The 26302-nt window shown below is 42.3% G+C and overlaps 1 protein-coding gene across 1 annotated transcript; it reads right to left on the bottom strand.

The window, feature by feature from the left end:
* Positions 1 to 1434: 1434 nt before the first annotated feature.
* On the bottom strand, positions 1435 to 26299 carry TRUB2 (TruB pseudouridine synthase family member 2). Its single transcript, XM_020965638.2, is given in 9 exon segments — positions 1435 to 15176; positions 15717 to 15853; positions 18976 to 19048; positions 20489 to 20570; positions 21678 to 21739; positions 22620 to 22649; positions 22652 to 22693; positions 24906 to 25037; positions 26106 to 26299. Coding segments are annotated over 9 exon segments (930 nt in total). The 5' UTR covers positions 26206 to 26299; the 3' UTR covers positions 1435 to 14904.
* Between the last annotated feature and the right edge of the window lie 3 nt (positions 26300 to 26302).

Here is a 26302-nt window from a genome sequence, read left to right as displayed (position 1 = left end):
GAGCTTTCTCTACAACTAGGCAACCCCGCCCCGGCCCCCCCTCCCCTTTTTTGTTTTCACGCCCCACCTGGTTCCTTTGTTGGATGGTAACTGTAACTCATATTTCTATAGCATTTTAAGGACTTGCCTCACGACCTCACTGCAAAGTGGCCAGTGTAAACATTATGAACCCCACCTTTCAGATTAGAAAGCTGATTCAGAGAGGTTAAGTGACTTGTCAGTGGTCACACAGCCATGACCACCAAGCCCCTGTCCACACGTCCGTCCGCTTTAGTTCAGCAGATGTTTGTAATTCTTGATTGCCTCTGATCCTCACGTGGCTTTTCATCGTCTACGTCTCTTTGTGTGTTTCTCAGAGGCTGTGTTGTGTCTGAGTTGGAAGACCACATTTCCCTGCTCCACGAGTACAATGACATTAAAGATGTGGGCCAGATGTTAATGGGAAAATTAGGTGAGTGGCTGGAAGTTCCCTGGCTTCAGAGAGACCACCTCTCCCCCTTCCACACCTCCTGCTTTGGCTTCCATGCTCTTAGAGAATCCCAGTACTTTCGCCTTTGCTGTCACTGCTTTGTATACCCTCTTATAACTCCGTGTCTCAAGCTCACTAATCAATTCCAGACGCCTGGGAATGGCTAGGCGATTTGTATTTCGGTTCCTAAACTCCCTTATCCATGTGACTGACATGTCGCGTGCTGTGGGAGTTGCCAGTAGGCTGTGACAGGTACCTGTAATTTCCCTAGGATCCAGATGGGGACAGTTTTCTGATAATGTCCCTCCTACCCATCTCTGGTAGATAATTGGAGCATTTTTTTTCTTTGGTGAAGCAACTGGGGTTAAGTGACTTGCCCAGAGTCACACAGCTAGTGAGTATTATGTGTCTGAGGCCGGTTTTGAACTCAGATCCTCCTGACTCCGGGGCTGGTGCTCTATGCACTGCTCCATCTAGATGCTCCAAGTATTCTAATGTATCAGGTTTTATATGGATCATTTGAGAGATTCTGTTTGCCCTCAACTTGTTAACTTGTTAATGCAGCAACAGCAAAAGAAATAGAACAGCCCTTTGTTGTTTCATGATCCATCTTGTGTCTACTAAGAATCTCCTTTTTTAGAAGCCTTTAGTCACAACTCCAGTGCCTGTCTGGGATGACTAGGTGCAGAGGGAAGATATAGATGTGCTTTTAAGTTCTTCTTAAATTCTCTTTTCTGTTATGATCAACAGCAATTTCAATATACAAAGAAAAAGAGGCTGACAATATGAAGCTGGACTTCTTTTACATATTTTTTAGTTATTAAATTTAAATTAAAGTATTAAATTTAACAAGGTAGTATTTATTCAATGTTTTATTCATTTTATTTATTTGTTCATGTTTTATTTTACTGAATGTTTTATTCATTTATTCTTTTACATATTTTTAAATTATTAAATTTAAAGTATTAAATTTAACAAGGTAGTATTTATTCAGTGTTTTATGCATGCCTTTTTTTATTATCTCCATCTCTACCCACAGACACCCCCCAAAAATAGAAGCTCTCCATTGTTATAAATAAGTAAGCATAGAAAAGCAAAATAAATCAAAACATTGGCCAAATCTGGAAATGGATTTACCATTTTGTCCATTATTTCTTTGATAAGAGTGAAGAGGCCTGTTTCATGAAATCTTTCCTCTTTTTCTTTACATTGTAGTTATCCTGTTAATTGTTCTGACTCTACTCATCTCACTATGCATAAGTTTATACAAGTCTTCCCAAATTTCTCTTAACTCTCCACATTCATAATTTCTTATGATACAATTTTGTTCAGTCATTCCCCCAAATAAAGGGCATCCAGTTTATTTCAAGTTCTTTTAAGCTCCTTACCAAACTCATCTAGTATCTAACATGTTATACACACTCGGAAAATTATTTAGCAACTAATAATCATTTTAGATCATTGTCAGAAGACCTACCCACTTGTTTTTTGAATGCTAGCAAAGTCTATATATAGGTCCCTAAGGACAGTTCTGTGAAAACTGGAGAATTTTCCACAGATTTTTCCTCCTATAGCTGTGAAAAGGTACCTAATCTGGTTCTCTTCTATTTTTTTTAATGATGTTTTTTCTAATAGTCAGGCCCCCTGTCCATTTTGAGCTTTCTTTGGCATATTGTATAAGATGTTAATCTAAACCTACTTTCTGCCCAGCTGCCTTCCAGTTTTCCTAGCAGTTCTTGCCAAATAGGGATTTCCCAAGTAGTTTATATTCTAGGGTTTATTAAAACTGAATTATGAAATACATTTGTATATAGTCTGTTTTGCTGACCTACTTTTTCTTTTTAGAGGGGAAATGGGGAAAAAAATTTCATCAAGTATGTCTGATAACCAAGATATATAAGGAACTAACACAAATTCTGTATATAATACTTAAGCCATTCCCCAAAGTATATGAATAAACAGTTCTCAAGAGAAGAACTGCAAATAACCATATGAAAAATAGTTCCAAATAACTAATAATAAGAAATGGAAATCAAAACAACTCTTAGGGTTTCACCTCACATCCAGCAAATGGCAAAGATGATAAAAGATGAGAATGGTCAATGTTAGAGGGCTTTTGGAAAGAAAGGCATACAAAAATAGTTAACAGAGCTGTGAATTGGTCTAACCCAGGCGTGGGGAACCTGCGGCCTCAAACCCATTTTGGTAAACAGTTTAAATTATGCTAAAAAAAAGTGACTAAAACGTTCATACCTTTTGATCCGAAGATACCACTACTAGACACATATATATACCCTACATATGTCAGTGATAAAAAAAAAGGGGGCCATATACATCAAAATATTTATAGTAACATTTTTTAAAAAAATTTATTGGGGCAGCTAGGTGGCGCAGTGGATAGAGCACTGGCCCTGGAGTCAGGAGGACCTGAGTTCAAATCCAGACTCAGACACATAACACTCACTAGCTGTGGGACTCTGGGCAAGTCACTTAACTCCATTGCCTAGCCCTCCCCCAACCCCACCCCAAAATTATTTTTTTTAATCAGCAAAAATTCACCTTCTTACCCTCCTGATCCAACCCCCGTGCTCCACCCCCACCCCTAATTTGAAAACTAGGGGAAAAACAAATTTTTACATTGGCCACGTCCAAAAATATAATCGTATTATTCTGCACTATTGAGTCCACCTCCTTATTAGGAGGTAGGCACCATGTTTCATCATTAGTCCTCTGGAATCATGGTTGGTCATTACTCTGGTAAGAATTCTTAATTCTTTCAGTTATTTGGCTTTAACATATTGTTGTCATATAAATTGTTCTCCAGGTTCTCTTCAGTTAATTCTGTATCAGTTCATGGAATTTTTCTATTTTCTCTGAAACCATCTACTTCATTATTTCTTTTTTTTTTTTAAGTGACTTGCCCATGGTCACACCGTAACTGTCAAGTATCTGGTCTGAGGCCAGATTTGAATTCAGGTTCTCCTGATTCCAGGGTCAGTGTTCTATCCACTGTGCCACCTAGCTGCCCCTCCTTCATTATTTCTTACAGCACAATAGTATTTCATCACATTTATATACCATAACTTGTTCATCCATTTATGGGCATCCCCTCCAATTACCATTCTTTGCCACTTCAAAAAAAGCTGTAATACCTTTGTTACATCAGTTTGTTTTGCCCAGGGTTAACCCTTCCTTTAATCTGTCTTCCCTCTAATTCCTCCTCCCTCTTTCTCCCTTTCTCTGCTATTTCCTTCCTGAGCAGCAGCATTTTTGTAGTAGCAAAGACTTGGAAACCAAGTATCTGCCCATCCATTGAGGAATGGCTGAACATAGTTTGTATGTTAACATGATGGAATAATGTGGCACTGTAAGAAATGATGACTATGAAGAATGTAGAGGAGTAGGAGGAGACTTATGGACTGCAACAGAGGGAAGCAAGCAGAACCAGGCAAACATGATGCAATGATGACAGCATAAGGAACAGTAAGAAACGAAGTTGAATATTATGAAATTATAATGAACAGGACAGATTCGTAGCTTCATGAACAGTCCTTTCCTGCTCCATACTATATATGGAAGTGTTCATCTTCCAACTTCAATTTAGTGTTTGCTACCAAAGTGCAAAAAAATTATAATGAGTAAGCTTGACCCAAAGGGAGATATGAGGACACACTTCCTGACCTTGGTGTGGGAGACAATACTGCATATAACATTTGACTGCATATGTTGGGTTTGGTTTTTTCCCCTTTTTAATTCTTTGTTATAAGGGAGTGATCTCTGATGAAGGGAGAGAGAAGGATATGTTAGGAAATTAAGGTGACATAAAAAAATTTATTTCTTGCATTTTTTGGACCATGGATAATGTAGAAATGTATTTTGCATGACTGTACATATTTGTAATAGAGTTTGGTTTTTGTGCTTTCTCATTGGGGAAGGGAAGAAGAGGCAGAGGATTTGAAATTGAAAGAGAAAGTTGGGCATCACCAGAAAAGACTTCCCAAGGGGCAGCTGTGTGACACAGTGGATAGAGCTCTGGCCTGGGAGTCAGGAGGACCCGAGTTCAAATCCGGCCTCAGACACTTGACATTTACTAGCTGTGTCACCCTGGGCAAGTCACTTAACCCTGACTGCCTCACCAAAACAAAAAAATAATAAGCATAATAAAAAAAATAAAGAAAAGACTTCCCAGAATAAGAGGAGAATGCTGAGGTATAATCTCTCAACATCTGTGCATGGATAAGATGATTTGGGCCCATAGGAAAAAGAATAAAAAGAACATAGAAACTGGTTTAACCTTGTAGCAAATGATGAAAGAAGCAAAGAATGTGAGGGTTGACAAATGGGAGTCTTGAAGCTTTAGGTGAAAAGTCTGAATCTGACAGAGGGTTTGAGAAGAGGAGTTTGTCAGGTCATTTTTGTGCCAGGATTTTAACAGCATCCTCTTTTCCAACTTTCATTTCTCTCATGACATCATTCTGCTATTCCAGCCAGCATCAGAGGTGTCACCACCAAGGAGCTGTATCCTGAATTTGATCTGGACATGAATGACTAAGCAGAAAGATGGATTCCCCTGTGTCCTTCTAAGGCAGGGGTAGGCGAAAAGACCGAAGGAGAGCATGAAGACAAAACCTGCAAGATTTCTAAGACAGGCCAACATGGCAGAGAAAGTATTCATAAGTGCCATTCTAGAAAGGCTTGACTCATTTGGAAGGGAACATGGGGGAGGGTGTGAGCGTGCATGGTTGTTGAGGGGATGATTTCTCAGCTCTACAGTTCTCTGAATTCTTAGTAATTCAGATAACCCATCACTAGTATTCTTGACTATATCCTCTTTGTGTGTATCTATATTATATAAAAAAAAATTTCCCTTGTCCATAGCTTTGGAATTGTTATTAATTTGTGTGATGCTGCTTGTATCTTCAAACTATATTCAAACTAAGACAATTTGTCTTAAGTGATATGGAATAGGACTTGAAGGTGGGTGATGGGGAAGGAGAAGGGTTCCTCCCTTCTAGGAAGCCAGAAAATGTGTTCTGGTTACCAATTGCATATAATTTTCCAATCATATAAGGCAGAAGTTTTATTGGTTTCCTTCACTGTGTCACTTATCCTTTATTCATTATAATAGCAAAATTACAGTGGAGTCACTTGCCTGGGTACAGCCCCCATTTGGCCAAGTGTGCCTTCCAGCTTCGGCGCTCCACCCAATTCCAGCCTCCTCCTTGAAGTGTCCTTGCCTTAGTCTGTCAGAAAGCTGGTGGGGACAGGGCATCTCCAAATGGGAGGTGTCACAATCCCTGTTTGTGCCAGGTGGTAAAATATTGTCAGGGAGCATTTTAATGAACACCTACTATATATAAAGTGTTTGAAAACTTGTGGCAGTGGCCCTATTTATTCCTTATAAGAGCTGAGGAGACCTGATTGGAAAGAGAGATTGAAACTAGGAATTGGATCTTGGTTAGACTCCCAAGAAACTATTTGAAATAAAGCTAAAGTAACAGTTCTAACTTTTTGAGCAGCAGTTCACCTACTCTTGGTGCTTCCCACACCCCTTCCTTCCCCATGAAAAGCAAAAAAGTCACTTAAGTAAAATGCCTTTTGATCCACTATACACTCATCTATCTGAACCATATTATTTTATATTACAGGAGGCCAGGTAAAGGAGATGACAAAATAAGGGAAATAGTAAAAAAAAAAAACCTTAAAGGCAGAATAATCTAGAGTTTTCAACATTTACCTCAATTCCTATGTCTACAGGTAGTCTCCCTTACCTCATTAGATAGAAACGTTCAAAGCATCTTCAGATTGGTGGGAGCAGTGTAATAACTCCATACCCAAGTCAAAGTTGGTATCCAGGACAAGAGTCAGCCATGTAAACAGCCTCCTTCCCCTTGTCCCTCCTCCCTCTGGCTGGGAATCCCAGTCCCACACTGACACATTCCACCTTGATACTTTGGATTAGCCAAACATACCATCGGGAGACACCTGTAGATCATCAGTGGCTACAGGACGACGACATCTTAGGTAAAACCTTTATTCCCAGTAGCCAATCCATTTTCTGAATCTCTAGAATATGTTCCCTATTGGGAACAGGTGCAGCAACAGGTGTGGGCCTCTGGGAGGCAGTGTCACCTCAGGGATGAACCAAAGCCCTTCAGTGACAACAGGAGCAAGAAAGAGTTCTCTGATGCCTTGATCTTATTCTACAAAGGGTTAGCTGAACAGTCTTGCACAGGAAGGTCCAGGCAAGGAGCTGGTGACATGGCTACAGGCTTTGTTTTCCTTTTGCGAGGGAAGTGGTTTCCTCTAGCAGCCTCCCCTTGCTATCTGAAGGGAGCAGGAATTCCAGGCAGCAATCAGATTTGGATTATGGTCTGAGCCATAGCTCCAACTGCTTTTAATATTTTAGCATGCTAGGTATTCTGGATAAAATATTCTAAAGAATATTTATCTGCCCTCTAGGAGTATAAAAGGTCTAGGGAATTCCAGATTCTTAGCTGGAAGAGATAATCTTTAACAATGAAATGAATGCTATACCATCTCACAGCATTGTGATGGAGTAAATAAATATCAGCACACGGCCCAGATACTAATTCCTACCTGTCCTTCCTTAAGGCCATTTCCCCTTTGACCCAGAGGTCTGTCCATCAGAATATGTTCCTAAAGAAGCAAAAGGGCAGGGACTTGTTTTGTTTTCCCTTTGCAACTTAGTTTTAGAAAACTGCTTAGGGGTAGCTAGATGGTGCAGTGGATAAAGCTCTGGCCTTGGAGTCAGGAGGACCTGAGTTCAAATTCAGCCTCAGACACTTGACACTTAACTAGTTGGGTGACCCTGGGCAAGTCACTTAACCCCAGTTGCCTCACCGAAAAAGAAAACTGCCTAGAGCACAGATACTGTAATTGCTGAGGGTTAAACTGCCAATGTGTCAATGGTAAGACATATCTGGATCTTGCATTTGACCAACTGTATCCATTATGACACACTGCTTCTTGCACATGACAGACATTTAAATGTTTTTTGGATTTGACTGGCTGCCTCTTTAAACAGAATGAATGAAGACTCTGATGAAAGCCCCACTTAAACTTTCCTTAATGTCCAGGTCTGGAAAAGGGTCAGGGTGAAGGTCTCACATCTAGAACCTTCAAAAATATTGTGAGGAAGCTGCCTGACTCAAATGTTTTCTGTTGGCCAGAGGCTATATGAAGGGTTAATGAAGGTGCAGAAACCTGAAGGGTGGGTGGGAGCAGTGAACCAGGCTAAAGGTTACAATTACAAACCAAAACAGTCATCCATGTAATGAGCACAGCTTTCCTCCAGAGAAGAGATTTTGGCTCCAGTTAAAGTCATCATTGTCCATAACAGAAAATCTATACTTCCATGTCAAATATGAGGCATCCAGGTACTATAAGGTCAGGAGATAAGCAGGTTCATACTTCAACCTAATCATCTGCCCCATTTCTCCCAGACCTTAAAACCCTATGCTTAGCATTCTCAAAAACTTCTGACTTGGCAGTCAGCTTTTTCCTTGTACCTATAAAAGTGGATCAAGCAATAAATATTTTCCTGGCCATTCTCTTTAAGGTTCTTGTGTCAGAACTGGAAGGCAAAGTAAAAATAGAAAGGATCCACTGGTCACCTCCTGAAAGACATCGCAAAATGAAAATTCCCAGAAATGTAAGCCAAAATTCTGTTTCCAGGTTAAAAAGAAAAAAAAATTATTGTAAGCATTCAGAAGGAAAGTTCAAGTACCTAGAAATCATAGGATCACACAAGATTTGGCAGCTATCACATCAAATGAGAAGAGAGTTTGGAATACCATAATCCCAAAGGCAAAAAGTAAGCTTATAACCGAGAATAACTTACCCAGAAAAAAATTGAGTATAATCCTATAGGGAGAAAATGGACGTTTAATGAAACAGGACCTCCAAGTATTTCTGATGAAAAGACCATAACTTAGTAGAAACTTTAAAATGTAAACACAGAATTTAAAAGTAAATACATTTTAGAAATTGCAAGGATGCGGGGGCAAAACCAAGATGGCAGAATGAAAGCAGTGACTTGCTTGAGCTCTCCTCCAAACTCCTCTAAATACTCATAAAAAAATAGCTCTAAACAAATTCTAAAGCAGCAGAACCCACAAAAAGACAGAGTGAAACAAATTTCCACCCCAAGACAACCTGGATGATTGCTCAGAAAGGTGTATCATGCCGGGCTGGGAGCGCAGCACAGCATGGGCGCACAGGCCGCAGCAAACCTGGAGCAGGCCTCAGAGGACTGAATCGTGGGCAGCTATGGAGGTTTCCAGACTCCTCAATCCACCAATGCCAAAGACAACTTAGAAGGTCAGTGGGAAAAGTCTGTTTCTGTCGGTGGTCAGGAGGAAGGCGGGGTCTCAGCTCCATTCCCCCAAAAGCCTGGCCCTGGGGCGGAGCAGCTGCTTCCCGAGCTTCCAGCCCACAGACTGAGGGGGAATCCAGTGGCTGATCAGAGAGGGATTGCAGGGATCTCTTTGCCAGTGCTGAGGCAGGAATCTCTTGCTTTGCCTGTGTTTGGATCTGGGCCTCAGTTCTGGGCGGTGGTGCTGGGGTGAGGAGGAGCGCTGGCGTGGTGGAGCTTGTAGTGGTTGTGGAGAGAAACCCCTCCTCACAGTTACAGGACAGAAAGGAGTACTTGTAGTCACAGGCCAGGAAAGGAGTAAACACCTCGCCCCTTATCATAACCACCTTGGAAGAACTGAAAATTTACAGGTCCCTACAAGTATCTCTGAAAACAGCTGTACAAACCCCCCAAAGCCTGGGACAGTACATTCTCCACATTGGAAGTAATTGGCCGGGATCATGAGCAAGCAGCGCAAAAAGAGTCAGACCACAGAATCTTACTTTGGTGAAAAAGAAGATCAAAATACACAACCAGAAGAAGACAACAAAGTCAAAGCTCCTATATCCAAAGCCTCCAAGAAAAATATGAATCAGTCCCAGGTCTTGGAAGAGCTCAAAAGGGATTTTGAGAAGCAAGTAAGGGAAGTAGAGGAAAAACTGAGAGTGATGTAAGAAAATCATGAAAAACAAGTCAACAGCTTGCTAAAGGAGACTCAAAAATATACTGAAGAAAATAACACCTTAGAAAATAGCCTAACCCAAATGGCAAAAGAGGTCCAAAAAGCCAATAAGGAGAAAAATGCCCTAAAAAGAAAAATTGGCCAAATGGAAAAGGAAGTCCAAAAGATTACTGAAGAAAATACTTCCTTAAAAATTAGAATAAAGCAATTGGAAGACAGTGACTTTATGAGAAATCATGACACTGTAAAACAAATCCAAAAGAATGAAAAATTAGAAAACAATGTGAAATATCTCATTGGAAAAACAACTGACCTGGAAAATAGATCCAGGAGACAGAATTTAAAAATTATTGGACTATCTGAAAGCCACAATCAAAAAAAGAGCCTAGACATCATCTTTCAAGAAATTATCAAGGAAAACTGCCCTGATATTTTAGAACCAGAGGGCAAAATAGAAATTGAAAGAATCCACAGATCTCCTCCTGAAAGAGATCCCCAAGGAAAACTCCTAGGAATATTATAGCCAAATTCCAGAGTTCCCAGGTCAAGGAGAAAATATTACAAGCTGCCAGAAGGAAACAATTCAAGTACTGTGGAAACACAATCAGGATAACACAAGATTTAGGAGCTTCTACATTAAAGGACCGTAGGGCATGGAATATAATATTCCAGAGGGCAAAGGAGATAGGATTACAACCAAGAATCACCTACCCAGCAAAACTGAGTATAATCCTTCAGGGGAAAAAATGGTCATTCAGTGAAATAGAGGACTTTCAAGCATTCCTGATGGAAAGACCAGAGCTAAACAGAAAATCTGACTTTCAAATACAGGACTCAAGTGGAACATGAAGAGGTAAACAGGAAAGAGAAATCATAAGAGACTTATTAGGATTGAACTGTTTACATTGCTGCATGGAAAGATGATATTTATAACTCATCTATAACTTTGTCAGTATTAGGGTAGTTGGAGGAAAATAATTATATGTATGTATATGCAGATAGATAGAGAAACAGGGTGAGCTGAAGATGAAGGGGTCATATCTGGAGAATAAAATTAAGGGGTGAGAGAGGATTATACTGGGAGAAGAAGAAAGGGAGAGGTAGAATGGGGTAAATTATCTCACAAAAAAAAACAGAAAAGAAAAGGCTCTTACAGGGGAAATGGGAGAAGGTGAGAGGGAATGAGTGAATCTTATTCTCATAGGATTTGGCTTAAGGAGGGAATAGTATACACACTCAATTGGGTATGGAAATCTGTCTTACCCTACAGGAAAATAGGGGGAGAAGGGGACAAGAGAACAGGGGAATGATAGAGAGTTGGGCAGATTGGGAAAGGGGGTAATCAGAAGTAAATACTTCTGAGGAGGGACAGGGTCAAAAGAAAGAACAGAATAAATGGGAGGGCAGGATAGGATTAAGGGAAATAGAGTTAGTTTTTCACAACATGTCTACTATGGACATGTTTTGCATAACTGCACATGTACAACCTATATTGAGTTGCCTGCCTTTTCAATGAGGATGGGTGGAGAGGGAGGAAGAGAGAAAATTTGAAACCTAAAGTTTTAAAAACATTTTTTAAAATGTTTTCACATGCTACTAGGAAATAAGAAATATAGGAAATGGGGTACAGAAGTCTATCCTGCCCTACAGGAAAATAGAAGGGGAAGGGGATAAGAGAAGGGGAGAGAGATAGAAGAGAGGACAGACTAGGGCAAGGGATATTCAGAATGCATGCCATCTTGGGGTGGGGGGGGGGAGATGGGGTGAAAATTGGGAACTCAAACACTTGTGGAAGTGAATGTTGAAAACTAAAAATAAATAAATTTATATTTAAAAAAAATTTCAAGAGACTAGAAAGGAATGAAGTGCTTGCATTCTAATAGAAGAAGTTTCTTGTCTTCATTCCTCCAAGTTCCCTATTGATGATCTTGGGCACAGGGCATGTTTATTTAAAGTTCATAATTATACAGGACTTTAAGGTTACAGTGTTTTCCATACATGTTAAATCCCCTCAAACTATCATAAATTAAATCTAAACACAACTTTATTCTTAAACAGCAAACCTCTGCTAACCCTAAAACCAACATAGCTGACTTGGATCAACTATAGATGGATAACTTTCTCTTGGTAAACAGTCACTTCAGTCTTTCCCTAATCCTTAAACTGTGCAGGAGGAAAACTGCTCCCTGTTAGAGGTGACTTAGACTGCTTAGACCGTTTCCCTTGCTTCTTTATCCACCTTACAAAAAAAGCAAACCTGTCCAGCTGGTTTGTTAGGATAAGGAACAAGATTGTTTTGCTTCCATTGGCACTCATTTTACAAGTCTCTAACTTCCCAAAAGGATGAATTTAGCCACTGGGACTCCTCAAAGTATCCCAACTCTTTCAAATGTTAATGATACCAACCTTACACTGTTATATATGTAATCATATATATTCACATACATTATATCCTTTGATCCTCACAATAATACTATGAAGTACACAGGACAGGAATTAATTATCTCCATTTCATAAATGATGAAACCAATGCTCATTCATATTTGGTAATTTGTCCATGACTATATGACTAACAAGTGACTAGAGCACAGGTTTTCTGACTACGCTGGTTTTTTTCCAAGTGCTCCATGAAAGGTAACTTTTACACCAACTTGTATTACTAGATTGCAAAATCCTTTGGCAGAAAGGAACCTAGAGATCCATCTAATACCCTGCTTCCCCTTAAGATGGTACTTTTGGTCAACCATCTCCTGCATGGATGATCCTGTCACCTCCCTTCAATGCATACCATTATCTATCTCACAACACAAACAGGAAATTCTTAATGATGACTAACATCAATCCTACCTGCTAATACTGAAACCACTTCACTGTGACCTACCTGTCACTAGAGACAAGGAAGAGCTCCTTGCTGCCCTTCATTTCTTTCCTTGGGTGAAATATGCAGCAACTACTGTTTAGCTGAGGGGCCAGGAAAGAGAATTTTGAGAGGACACAACAGTATAATCCATCAAGGGCATGCTATTTTGTGTGAATGCTATGCAGACTGCGGGCCCTGGGGGTACCTGTTTTCTTTATGTGGGGCCTTAAATTAATAAGCATTTATAGAACACCCATAAAAATTGGGCCAGAAAAAATGCTACCTTAAGAGCCAAGATTAGGGTGGAGGGTGAAGAAAAACAAAAGTGGAAGTCTTAAAGCATAGTCAGAGGAAAAAAGGACCTGAGGTTGTGAGGTAAATGAACAAGCAGAGATGTATGACAGGAAAGAACTATATGTCAAAGGCTAGGATTGCGTCTTGTATTTCTTATGTAATTATAGTAGCTAGCACAGTGCTAAGCATAAAGGTACCCTGAAATCAAAATTTCCCTCCAACGAAATCACAGTACTTGGTCCTTCTCTTACTATACTTTCATGTATGTATTGTATAAATTAAGACTGTAAGCTCCAGGATATGTCTTATCTGAACATCATCAATCCAGTCAAGTGCTGTGTACAAAGAAAGCATTCTTTAAACGTGCAGGGGTGAATGAATGGTAGGTACTCAAAGAAATCTAGGCTGTGGTACACAAAGGAGCAGAAACTCAATTCTATTTAGCAAGAATTTTTAAATACTCATATGAAAGGTGAAGGATATACTTGAAATGGAGCTTTCTAAAAATTAGCTATCCTGGCAGAATAGAAATGAAGAAGTGAGAAGAACTGAACACTCCTAACCCATCCCTGAGCCCAAGTTGGGCAGGGAGAATCAAGGCCAGAAGGCAGTATCAGACTTGATAATCCATTTAGATTTTATGGGAGTTTGTATTTGTTGGAAGTAGAACATATTTCCAGAGAACTAAAATCTTAGTTTGCTTAACAAAAGGGGTGGATACATTCTAGAGGGGGCAAGGGTGGTATGAGTAATGATGGGTGGAACTGATGCTTATAGTTTATCAGCAAGGTTATTACCATTCATTGTGACCCGACTACTACTAGGCAGACCCCATACCTGCCTATAAGGCTAGGGTGCTAGAAACTCCTTACTAGCCCAGACTCTGACAGTCTAAACCTGCCTGTGACACCTATATAGACAGTAGTGTGGAGGGGTGGGGTTGGGGAGAGGAAAGATGAAGAGAGAAGGCCAGAGAAAAGTTGTCTATTTAGAATTTCAAAGTCCCCTCCTTAGCAGGGTTTTCTAATCCCCAATCTCTTGGTTGTTTGGCAACATTACAACAAGCTCTGTGATCACCTTCCTTTTTACCTCTAAACTAGCCCCATCCCCAGGGAAACATATGAGGCTGAGCCCTTACTGAGTTCAAGTAAAGTGACAAGTCAAAAAGCAATGCCCAGACCTCTGAAACAGGGTTTAGAAAAAGTCACCTGTGCTGTTCAGCCTTCACCCAGATATCCACCATCCTAAGCTGGGAGCTGTTAGAAAGTGGTCTTGGGTTACTGCTGGACAGTAGCACCTGACCCTCGTACAGCACTTGAAAAGTTTACAGAATTCTTTACACACAATCTCATTTGATCCTCACAATAACTGTGTGGTAGGAAATGCATATCACAATCATTCTTTTAGTTGAGGAAACTAAGGCTCAGAAAGGTAAGGTGATTTTGCCCATGGTCATCTAGCTTGCAAATGGCAAAACCGGGATTCAGACTCAGGTTTGCTGACACAAAGTTCAGTGATCTTTCCCCCACAACTACCCTGCCTAGAGATTTAGGGATCAAGGAAGAAGTGAAGATAAAGACCTGGTTTCTATTTGATTTCCACAAAACCATATCTCAGTTTCCCCTCTCTGTGCCAAAGGCCAGGGCAATCCAGCTATTATGTGCTCTGAGTTCTTCAAAAAAATCTCAGTTCTTCCTGACTCCTCCCTCTCAAGACAGGTTAGAAGGTGTCCTCTCAAAACTGCACACACACTGAAGAATAGTGGTTCCTCCTCCTTTGCTGTCTCTGTCTTCTCACTACTTTATCCTGGAGTCTCTACCTCTCTACCACCACTTTCCCTCTGACACCAGCCAGACTCCACCAGATTCAATGAGGCAAGCGCAGGATGCTGCTTCAGAGGCGCCTTCTCTCTTCTCAGCTAGGTTCACTAGACCAAAAACACCAATTCACTTCCTTATACAAAAGTCATGGGGCAGGGCCTTTTACTTACTGAACAGACAAGGATCATTTTTAAAGTTTCCCAAGTCTTCCTCCTGGCAGTATATGAACTCTAACCTCAGTCAGGCCACGGATCTCCCTTGTCTGTCTCCTGCAATCCAGTTATTTGCCAGCTCCCACACCATTTCAGCACCCTCCCCTGCTGTTCTTTCCTAAGGCTCTGTGCCTCATTCTGCTTAGTCCATGGGGAGAGTTTACTTGAGTTTGCCTGTGACCTGGATCTTTTAGGAAGAAGGTTGTCCCACAGGGTCTCTATGGCACAGTGGTCCCGTTTGGCACTTTTCTAGCTCTGCCTTTACTCGGGGTGCCACTTTTTGGATTGATTTCTCAATGTTGTGCATGTCCCACTGTGTCCGCAGGAGGGCATCCTCCAGGGTAAAGACCCCATCTCGGGTCCGGCGCACCTGGGTACAGACAGCGGCTGATTTCAGTTCCAGTCCAATCTCATGCACCACTCGACGGAGCATCTGCTGGGTCTCATGCAGGCACTGAATCTCTGTACCAAGGCAACAGACAAAGAATTAAAAAGAAAGGAGCCTGAGCAAGGATATAAGTGCAGAAAGCAGGGAAGAGGAAAAGCAATCCAGATCAGGAAGAAAGAAGGGAACTGAATGAGGCCAAAGCGAAAGAGAAATTCACTAGGGGAGCTTTGACAACAACATGAAACACCATGCAACTCTGGGAGCAAGCCTCTAAATATAACCTTTGCTTGCTAAGAATCTGCATCAAAGAGTGCTCTGGCATGAGATATGAGAGCATTTGTTCTGTAAAGGCTATTATCTGGCAAAGTCCTAGCACTGGGGGTGGGAAGACGCTGGAGACCCTATGAGCCCGCATGAACTGTCATGGCAGAGGACCATGTTGTGAGGCCTCACAGCCCTGCTCAGACCATCTGGGGTTATTGACAAGGGAGTTACTGTCACTAAAGATCGAGAACTATCTTCCAGGGTTACCCTAAGGTTACCTGCATGGAAGGAGAGCCCTATCATTCTCCTACTCTCATGCTGTCCTGATTTTCCACCCTCCCAAATCCTACCTAAGAGAAATTCAGGAGGTGCAAATTGGAGACATCGGATTCCTGTAATCAGCATTGGACTCTTGTCCATAGGCCGGATTAACCCTTTCACAGCCATTTCATAAGCCTCTTGAGTCTTCAAGTCGAGATTGGAATACCTAGAGAAGAGGATGACAATTTTCCATGACCACCTCATGAAAGAGCTTGGAATTAAATTGATGTGTCTTCCATTCCTGACTCCAAATGGGGTTCTCTTGAAAGCTGTTCCTTGCCCTTCTTGCCTAACCAAAAGGAATTTAATGTCATGAAAGGCTAGGGAGATTCAATTCAATTTAGCAACTACAAGGCACTTTTAAGGATACACAAATGAAAGATAAAATCCCTGTCCTTGGAGTGCCAATAATATAGCAAGGGGAATAAGATGAGGTCACTAAGAATAATACAAGGTAGAATATGATATAAGATGTGTCATAGAAGGCATATACCTCTTATGAAATATAATTCATTCTATGGAGGGAGAGATCACATCTGGCTGGAGGGAAATCAGGAAAGGCTTAAAAAAATGGCTTGGGCTTTAAAGGGTAAACTGGATAGGTGAGCATTCAGGCAGAGAGAATAATGAGCAAAGACAAAAAGATGGCACATTTAGGGAACAGAAACTATTTCAGCTTGGACAAAGGAGAAGTAGTGGGAGATATGGTTGAAAAGGTAGTTTAAAGGCTTACTATATGGGAATATAAGTATTTCCTGAGTTCTCATACTCAGGATTACTTTCATTCTCAGAATACTGAGAAATCTTGGTTTTTCCCATGGGTCAGAGGTGTCAAATTCCTGGCAAATGCCTAAGCGGCTCAAACCAGATTAAATGTGTTTGGAAAATGTTTCACAAAATAAATAAAAATATAACATAGATAATGTTCATTTGTGGTTCTCCAAGTCAATATACAGCACAGGGATCTGTTTCTATTTGAGTCTGATACTATCTCTATAGGCAGTGGGGAGCCAGTGAAGGTTTCTGAGCAGGAGAGTGACATTATCAGAACTGTCTCTGGGGATGATTAATGTAGTATTGTATACAACATGAATCAGATCCAGAAGCTGGAGGATCAATTAGGATCCTGTTGCAATAACAGAACATTCTGGTTGTTGTAGGGGGAAAGGAGATGAGACAACAGACATGAAATTCAATGAACATTTATTAAGTGGATACTATGTACGAGGCATTGTGACTACAAAGGCAAAAAAAAGAAAGGAAATAGTCTCTGCCCTCAGGGAGCTTATATTCTACTGGAAGGGATTCACTTGTATGCAGATAAATACATACAAAGAAATTTCAAGAAAGGGCTAACAACCAGAAAGATGATAGATTTGCAAGAGCCAGACTACAGGACTTGGTAACTAATTTGGTGTAGGAGTTTGGGGGGAAGTCATCTGCGACTTCCAAGCTATCAAGACACACAGATAGTGGTGGTGCCATTAGCAAAAATGATGGTTTGGGGTGAAGTGAAGACAAGTAATTTGTTTTGGGGCTTATTTAAGTCTAAGGTGTTGGCAGGACATCTAGTAGATGTATGATTTGGGAGTCCACTGTGCAGAAGTGATAATTAAAAACATGGGAAGAGATGAGATGACTAAGGGAGAGAATGTGGAGAAAGGGGGGCAACCTCAGAAGCTGGGTGCAATGTCTTTGGTTAGGGGTCAGTGAGAGGACCATTGCAGAAGTCAGAAGGGTAGACAATCAGGATCTGCAGAATCCAAGGAACATCATGGAATTAACAGAAAGGAGTAAGAGGTTAAGGAAGATGAGGACTGAAACATTTGGTGGTGAGGACGTAACTTTTTTTTTTAAAGACTGGGTCTCCCCATCTTACCCATGGTGAAAGTGTAGGAACTACTCAGAGTTAGATCCCACTATAATAGGAACAGGAGCTCTGACCAGTTTTCAATCTCAGTGTCCCCCTACTCCAGAGATCTCACCACAGTAATGCTGGACTTACTGTGGGGCGCTTGATCAGCTTCGCCCACAGCTAAGAGCAATTCAGAACTCCCAAACTCAAGAGATCCACCATCCTAATCCTCCCTGGTAGCAGATATAACAGGTATGCACCCGGCTCACTGGTAACTTTGCAAAAACAGTAGTGGGGAGAAATGTTCGAAAGGGAACGTTTACAAATGTTAGAAAATGTTAGAAAGGGAATGAGTGAAGTAGAGGAGGTATTAATAATGAGAGTTCAAGGGAGTAATGAGGTTGAGAAGATTTGCTGTTGTTCTTGTTGAGGACAGGGGTCATCTAAGCATCCACGTAGACAGAAGGGAAACCGTTAGGGGAGAGGAAGTGATGTAAGATACAAGATAACAAGCAAAAAAGGAAGGTCTCAGAGGAGTCAGGAGAAGATGGGATTGACTGTGCAAGAATAGGGGACAATCTGAGAAAGAAGGTCTGGAAAACAATTTATATAAGAAAAGAAACAGTATAAAAAAAAGAAAAACAAACCAAACTTGGGAAGATTTAAGAACTCTGACCAATCAATGATCAACAACATCTCCCAGAGGACCTAGGGTAAGGTATGTTATGTACCTGCTGACAGAGAACTGCGAGATGCAAGGTGATGAACAAGACATACATTTCTGGACTTCACCATTGTGCATTCCTTTTTCCTGACTATACTTACTTGTTGTGAAATGGGTTTTTTTCTTTCTTGGTTTTTATTTGGAAGGTGGGTCTGGACAGGGGAGGGGGTAGCAATAGTGAGGCAAGAAAAAAGGCAGGGGACATTGTAATTTTGTAAAAAATGTATAGAAGAGAAAGAAGCACAGATAAGCAGGACAACTGTGGTTTGAATGGGTATTCATAGTTTCTATACAATCCTTTTGGTGTGTTCTGTTGTATGTATGAAAATACTTTTTTTTGCATTTAAGTTCAGAATAAAACATATTAAATTTTTTAAAAGGAAGAAGACTCTTTTCAAGGAATGATGTCAGCACCTAAGACTTTTCAGCAAAAAGGAAGAAGCATGATCATCTGCTGAGAGAGAGGACCAGGGGTACCAGACCTGGAGGAGAGTGGGAGAGTCCTGGGAATAGCAGTGTGAGAAATCTGATAGAGAGAAGATCTGGGTGACTTCCCCGAGAGGCTTCAGAGAACAGACAGGAAAGTCAGCCCAAGATAAGAACTGTAGCCAACACAACATGGGTACTAGTTACATACTAGATTCCAGCTTCTCATTTATTGCCTCCAGTGGGAAAGGGTGAGGGCAGGCAGTCCAGTCTTGACACTTACATTACCAGTGCCTTCTGATGGGAGCCTTGGATGACTGCCAGGATTCTGCTGAGCTTCTCTGGGGTCACATGATCTGGGAAAGCCAATGGAGATTAGAGCAGAACCACCTGCATGGGGTGGGGCAAAGAGAAGCTACCCTCACCCTGCTCAGCCCACAGTCTCTTCATATCTTCTCAAATCTCCGCCTTCTATTTCTCTCTCCACCCTCTGGAGTGGGCATGCACCAAGGGCAAGGGAAGAGTTGGCCCTCAGGAACAGACTCTGCTGAGCCCACACCAGCCCTCTGGCACATTCTTGGGATGCTCACACCTTCCCACACAGCTCACCCATTGGGAGCTGCGGCCCCAGCACTTAATGGCACTAGGCCATTAACAGTGATTCCTTCCCCCTGACCCAAGGCAAATGGAATGATAGCCTTGGGATGCAGAGCATCGGCCAGCAGAGAGGAGGGGCTCTCCAGCTGATGCTAAAAAAGGCCTAGCATATTTACCCCCCTCCTCCCCTGCCATTAAATTATGTCATCATCACCAAGGTGAATGAATAAGGCTACCCGAATTCCACCTACATGCCTCCTCAGGTTCCTTGTTACCCTAAGGTGATTTCTCTCTCATTTTAAAATTCATTTTAACCTAATTTTATGTGGATAAACACACTGTGGGAGAGCCCACAGTTTGATCTGCCCTAGTCCTGTACCTTCATATCAAAGCTTCTGGCAACAAATGAGCCTCAGACCATGGGGGAACTAAGTGGAGACAAATCTATCTGCTGCCACCAACCAAGGGTAAATCACTGGGCCAGTCCAAGAGCGGTCTGCTCAGGATACAAGAATTCAGACCACTGCTTGGCTGAGGAGCAGTCCTGCCAGGGGCTGAACAAAAGCATTTCAGACTCCTAGAACCGTAAAGTGACAGAGGACCTCAGGGATGCAGACAGCTACGAGGTCAATGCAGGAATACAGCTCTGCGAGAGGTGGGTTTCCAGCTTCCACCTGAACATTTTGAGTGACAGAAAGCTCACAAAGCATGCTGCTTCGTTGTCAGGTGATTCTTGCTTATTAGAAAGTTCTCTTATATTGCACCAAAGTCTGCCTCCTTGACTTTTGCCATGGCTGCCAGCCATGCCTTGAAGGCTCTGCAGGGGCACCGGTTCAAAGACTTTAGAGCTAGAGGGGATCTGATCCAGCTCTCCCAGTTTGAAGATAAGAGAACCAAGGCCCAGGGAGGTTTCAGGTGACTTATTCAAGGTCACACAGGTGGCAAATACTACAGTCAGTCAAGACTTTGGAACCTGGGTCCTCAGAGTCCAAATTCAGGGTTATTTCTTCTATCACAGGAATTTGCTTGCTAAAGCCCCAAGCTATGCTTGACCTCCTGTACTGAGCACTAGCTCAGGAATTAACTTCAGAGAGATTTTGTAGTCAAAGCCTTGGAGTCCTTGGAGAAGGCCTGGAGACATCACACAAACAGCAGCCCCGAGTGCCTTCCCTGGTCCCTGGACTTTCATGTGCTCTTACCATAAGTTGTCTTTTCAATCAGCCTGCCTTCATCAGAGAAGTCATCCGTGGCTTTGCCCAGGAGCCCACGAACTGTGTAGTCCTTTGAGAAGGGGGATGGGGAGCATCAATTTTCCTGCTCTCTCAATGGAATCGCATGGAAGCAGCTTACTGAACTCTGGAGCACTCTAGATAGTCACAGCCATGCTGACCGAATGACACAAAGCCAAGGGACAGCGAAGCAGGCCATCCAATGAATATTTACTGTGTGCCCACAGCTGGTGGGGTATGGAGCAGCAGCGAGGGCAGTCCCCTCCCTCAAAAGCGTGTGCTCTTTGCTCCTGACCAGTTCTTCTGGTGCTCCTCTGCCTGCCTGCTGGGGCTTAGTTTCCAAGGAGCACCATTCTCGGGTGGGAAATAAAATCAGGGCTAGGAAGAGATTTAAGCCCTATGAAAGTGATCCTCCACACTTTTAGGGCCCAACTTCCCCTCCTCCTTTAGCCTTTAATAATCTCCCTTCTAAATTTCTTCCCCCCTATCCTTTAAGTTCCAGCTCACCCCACTTCTTTCCACGAGCCCTTCCTAAGGTACAGTGACCTCTCCATCCCTGCTCCAAACATCAGCAGGGCTTCTCTGTTCCACTCGATGGACCATGATGGACCCCACACACCCTGCACTGCCTTGCCATCTTTTTCAGTATTACTTAACTTTTCACCTATATGTGCCTTATCCATAGCAGGTGCTGAGTAAGTAATCTTTGAATGAATAAATAAATGACGTTTAGGTTCTTAAGGTTCTGTGTCTTCTGCTGTTTTGTAGTCCTTACAATGCCAACCACATGGCCTTTCACACTACAAGTACTGTATAAATATTACTTAATTCATTTATTCTCCAGAGGCCAGATGAAATCCTGATTCCAGGTGTAGATGAGAGGCCATGAGACCCATTCAGTTGCTGTAGGCTGAGGTTCGGGCCTTGGGGGAAGAAAAACAATAAACCCTCACCTTTGTGTCCCCCTTATACTTTACAAGGAATTTCGTAATACATTGCCTTTGCAGATTTTCACAGCAACCATGTGAGGTTTGGCAGAACAGGAATTATGATCTCTGCCCATTTTACAAGAAGAAACTGAGACTCAGGGGTTAAATGATTCATTCAAGGCCAGAGGCCACAAAGCTAATCACTAGAGCTGAGCACTCCCAACAAGTACCTTGGTGAGATGGGCATTGTAGATGTCTGTGAGCAGCTTGTTTCCACGTCCCACACCGAGCACTGAAAGATACCAATTCGACAATTTATCTCCATCTCCCTAGGTCCTTCATGCCTGAGGGTTGCTATCTTATCAGGGGTTCTCTGATCCTGCCTTGATTTTCTGCCCTGTTCTCTTAACACTCTTTGTCTATCACAGAAGGGCAGCAAGCATATAAGATTCTGGCATAGGATTTCTCTGAGCAAGTTCTGGCCTCAGTTTCTTGCTCTGGTTGAAGGAGAAAATTTCCCCTAATCCCTCTTGTAGAGTGAAGAAAAAAGGACAGCAAAATGAGATCATGTCTGTCCAGCCTGAGTCCTACTGGGGACTGGGGGGTTGAGAGAAATGCAGGAATAATACAAAGGGGTGACTGTGACTGGACCCATCCGAAGGATGTGGTCACTGACTCCACAGCCACCGACAGCACAGAAGCAGCTGCCAGCTGGCTCTTGTCCTGAACTGGGCACTGTGGTTTCTGACGACAGATATGTCCAAATGCCTACCCACAGGACCAGAACCACAAGTTCACACATAATAAATGTGATCTTGTATTTCCTGACTCCTGGCCCTGGGACAAGGCCCAAAGTTTTAACTACCCTCACTGACCTATAACCTCTACCCTAGTATATCAAAGACCTGGGCCAAGAGAGGGTCAGGGAGGGTAATTAGAATAGCAGAGCAACAAACAAGGAATGACTGTAGGAAAGATTCTCAGAGGAACTTTTTTTGGCCTTGACAAAAAATTTCACACTTCTTTGGTGGGGGGTGGGAGGGATAGGTACTATTCTCTTCTGTCCTGCCCTCTTCCACAGGGCATTTATCACTTGTTAATCCCACCCTCCAAGAAGCCACCCTGCTCTCATGCAAAAGCCATTCAATCCAAAGCATACCGGTCCTGCCTACCCTGCACTCCAGATGACTTGACATCCAGCCGTGCCCGACGCCCACCTTCACACTCCTGTAATTTGGCCCTCTCACTGGAAAGAAATGAGATATGTGAGGTGCCTGGAGTAATGTGGCAATAGCATCTCTGGGGCCCAAGAAGAAAGAACTCTTCGGAGAGCACTGAAGATTCTGGAAATAAGCCTGGGTTTGGGACAGGGGCAGGATCACATAGTTTCACTTCAGTCAGTGACTCTGGTTTTCAAGACTTATTTGCTTGAAATATTTTGCTCCAGAGAAATCCAAACCAGGAACAGTTTTGGCTACATGTCCTGTTAGTGCTGGACATGAAAAGTCTGTTTTCCCCTCCCTGAAGACATAATTATTTCCTTGAGTCTGGGGACGGAACTGAGCTATGACTGCTTCTAAGCATATCACAAGTAGGAAAGAAAAAATATAGTCAAGAGAATTTTCCTTGTGCAACAAAAGATTCCCAAACTAACTCTGGCCTCAAAGAGAAAACATTTCTATTAAGGGATGGCATAAACCCTGTCATCTGCCCACATGATTGCAATGATTGGAACGAAAGGCTCTGAGAAGACTGAAAATATGACTCAAGTCAGGATGCTATGCTCCATGTCCAGACCCACCTTAATAAGTGTCCCTGGATCTACCTGCAGGGCAACTGAGTATTTCATGCGAAGTGATAAAGCAGCATGCAATGCTTGTACTTCTAGGCAGGGGATGGTAAACTATGGCTGTGCCTGTTTTTTTATGGCTAAAAATGGTTTTGATAATTTAAAAGTTGTTATAAAAATGTCAAAACCATTCTTAGCTCACAGGCCATATACAAACAGGTAGCGCGCTAGATTTGGCCTGAGAACTACAGTTTACCAGCTGCTGTTCTAAGGATGAGAGGAACAGTGTAGATGCAGCCAGCAGGTCCAAAATAAACGAACTGGCATCATCAGAATTTTCCTGTGTATTATTGTGCTTATTTTCTATTTACTTATCTTGGAGCAGTCAAGGGACTGATCGAGAGACTTCAAGTCAGAGGACTTCAGTGCAAACACTGAATTCTGTCATTTTCTTTTTGTATAACCTAACAGTAAGTCATTTTAATCTCTTTGGGTCTTAATCTACAAACAAATCTAGGTATATCTAAAGTCCGTTGTAGCTACAAATCTTAGACTTTGGATCCTCCTTATCCTACAGCCTTTGGCAATTATCCTCCAACCATTTACTCCATTATTGCGGTCTTGGATAATGATGGTGCTCCTGAAACCACGTATCCACTATAAATTTATACTATACAACCTCAATGGGGCCATTACTGCTCCAAGGCAATCCTTTCATTCATCCCTTACTGGCTCCTAAAGATTCTAGCCTAGCCTTTTGCACTACATATAATCATATGTAAATATATGTTATTCATATAGAACATGAACTCAATATAAACTCTTCTATTTATCTCCTAAAGCTCTTTGCAACCTGACTCTCTTATACATTATCCCCCCCCCAACACACACACTATGGTCCAGGCATACTGGTCAAATTACTGTTCCATATACATGGTATTCTTATCTCCCATCTCTGTGCTTTTCATTGGCTATTCCCCATCATCAAATGCCAGCCTCTCTGCCCAGTGCACTCTCTGAAATTCACTCCATCATTATCTCAGCCTCTTAGGTGCTTTAGACGCCTTAAAGACTCAATTCAAGTGCCACCTTTTTACCTTCCTTAACACCCCCACCTACTAGTGCCTTCCTGAGATCCATGGATGCCCAAGGACTCTGTGGAGAGATTTCAGGGGGTCTGTGAACTTTAACAGGAAAAAAGTACAGCCTTAATTTAATACAATTGGTTTTCTTTGTAATCTAATCTATTTTGTATTATGCATTTAAAAACCTATTCTGAGATGTGGTCTATCAGTTTCAACAAATTACCAAAGGAGTCCATGACACAAAAAAAGGTTAAGAACTTCTACCTTAGGATGTAAGCTCCTTGAGGACAGAACCTTTCATTTTTAAAAATTCTTATCACCAATAACTGTTATGGTCTTCACATGTATAACTGATATATTGCTTGCCTTTTCAATAGGTGGAGGAGAAGCAGGAGGGAGGGAATTCATAACTCAAAAAAAATTTTACATGTTAAAAACAAACAAATAAATAAATGCCCCCCCACCCCCCACCCCCTGTCATGGTTCCCTGGTAGGCACTTAAATACTTGTTGCATTGAACTGAATTGCATTCCTTGCCTGCTTTATGGAGGTGACCCCACTGACAAGCCCCAGAATCATCTCACCTAAAGGGTGCCCAGAAAGGACTGGAACACTAGTGGCTGTGAGGGTCAGTTCCTTCCCTTCACTTCCTTCCACGGGCCCAAGCAGGAATCGGACGTGCTCTTGAGGGGTATATTGCATCTGTGAGTTGAGACCTGGAAGATGAGTAGATAGTATGAGGGAGCAGAGGAAAATAAAAAAGATGACATGGTGTGGACTGGCTCTGGGTCTGGGGCTATTCTCCTAACCTTGGCGAAGCCACTTCAAATATCAAGTCCCTGTTTTCGGAAAAGGAAAAATGATGACCTTTAAGAGCTAATTCAGAGACCAAGAACAGTTCTCAGTGGGGGAAGCCAGAGGTGAGGTCATACACAACTTAAGTGGCCCAGTGGGCAGACTGCTAGACTCGGAGTCAGAAGCCTTAAGTTTGAATCCTCCCTCGGACACTTACTAGCTGTAAGATCCTGGCCAAGTCATTTAACTTCTGCCTTCTGAAGTTTCTTCCTCTGTAATATGGGGATTAACAGCATGTACCTCACAGGGTTGTTGTGAGAAAGCAATACGCAAACTTTAAGACAACTTGTATAAATGTTAGCTCTAAGGGAAGGAATACGAAAGAATCCCTGTGGAATTGTTTCCTCGTCTCTAAAATACGGGATGGGGAGATTGGCTTATCAGACGTCTGCTATCTAAAGTTCCTACCAGTTCTAAATATGATCTTAAAATCTAAGGCTCTGGAAAGGAGGCGGTTGGGGGAATCTCGGATAAGGAGAGGAGAGGGCCCTGGTAGGGGCAAGGAAAGAAGAAAACCAGGAAAATAGAGAGAGATGAGACTATTAAGAGTTTACTACGTGCCGGTCACTGTGCTAAGCAGATGTCTCCAAAGCATGCTTACTGCAATGAGAAAGAGTGGGCTGCCATAAATAAATCTCTCCCTATTAGAGGAAGGAGGAGAGGTCCCGTTACCTGGAGGGGGTGGGCTGGGGAAAAGGATGCAAAGACAGGGCCTCAGAGATCATCTAGTGCAGCCTGCTCGTTTTAGAGATGAAGCAACTGCAACAAAGAGGGGGAGTGATTTATCCAAGCTTGCACAACAGGACTGACCCGTAGTTGGCTCTTAGTAAGCTTTCGTAGCAGTAAGTAAAATTAGTGCATTGAGCAGATCGTGGAGGAAAGGAAAGGGACCGGGAGGGGTACAAGGGCCAGGGAACGGAGTCGTTCACCCTTCAGGAGCTGAAACTCCACAGTGTTTCGCAGATGTTTCCAGTTCAACCCGGGTGGCTTGTAGACCGCGAAGAGCCCATGAAGGCCAGTCGAACCCATGAAGCCCACGCTTGCATTCCATGGAGAGACCAACGGAAATGACAAAACCAGCGTCAAGGAAATAAATGGGGTCCCTCGCTAGGCGTCGCCATACTCC

This window comes from Phascolarctos cinereus, unplaced genomic scaffold, assembly GCF_003287225.1.
Source record: "Phascolarctos cinereus isolate Bilbo 61053 unplaced genomic scaffold, phaCin_HiC Scaffold_2;HRSCAF=192, whole genome shotgun sequence".
In the NCBI taxonomy this organism is placed as follows: Eukaryota; Metazoa; Chordata; class Mammalia; order Diprotodontia; family Phascolarctidae; genus Phascolarctos; species Phascolarctos cinereus.
This window is presented reverse-complemented; position numbering and strand designations above follow the sequence as displayed.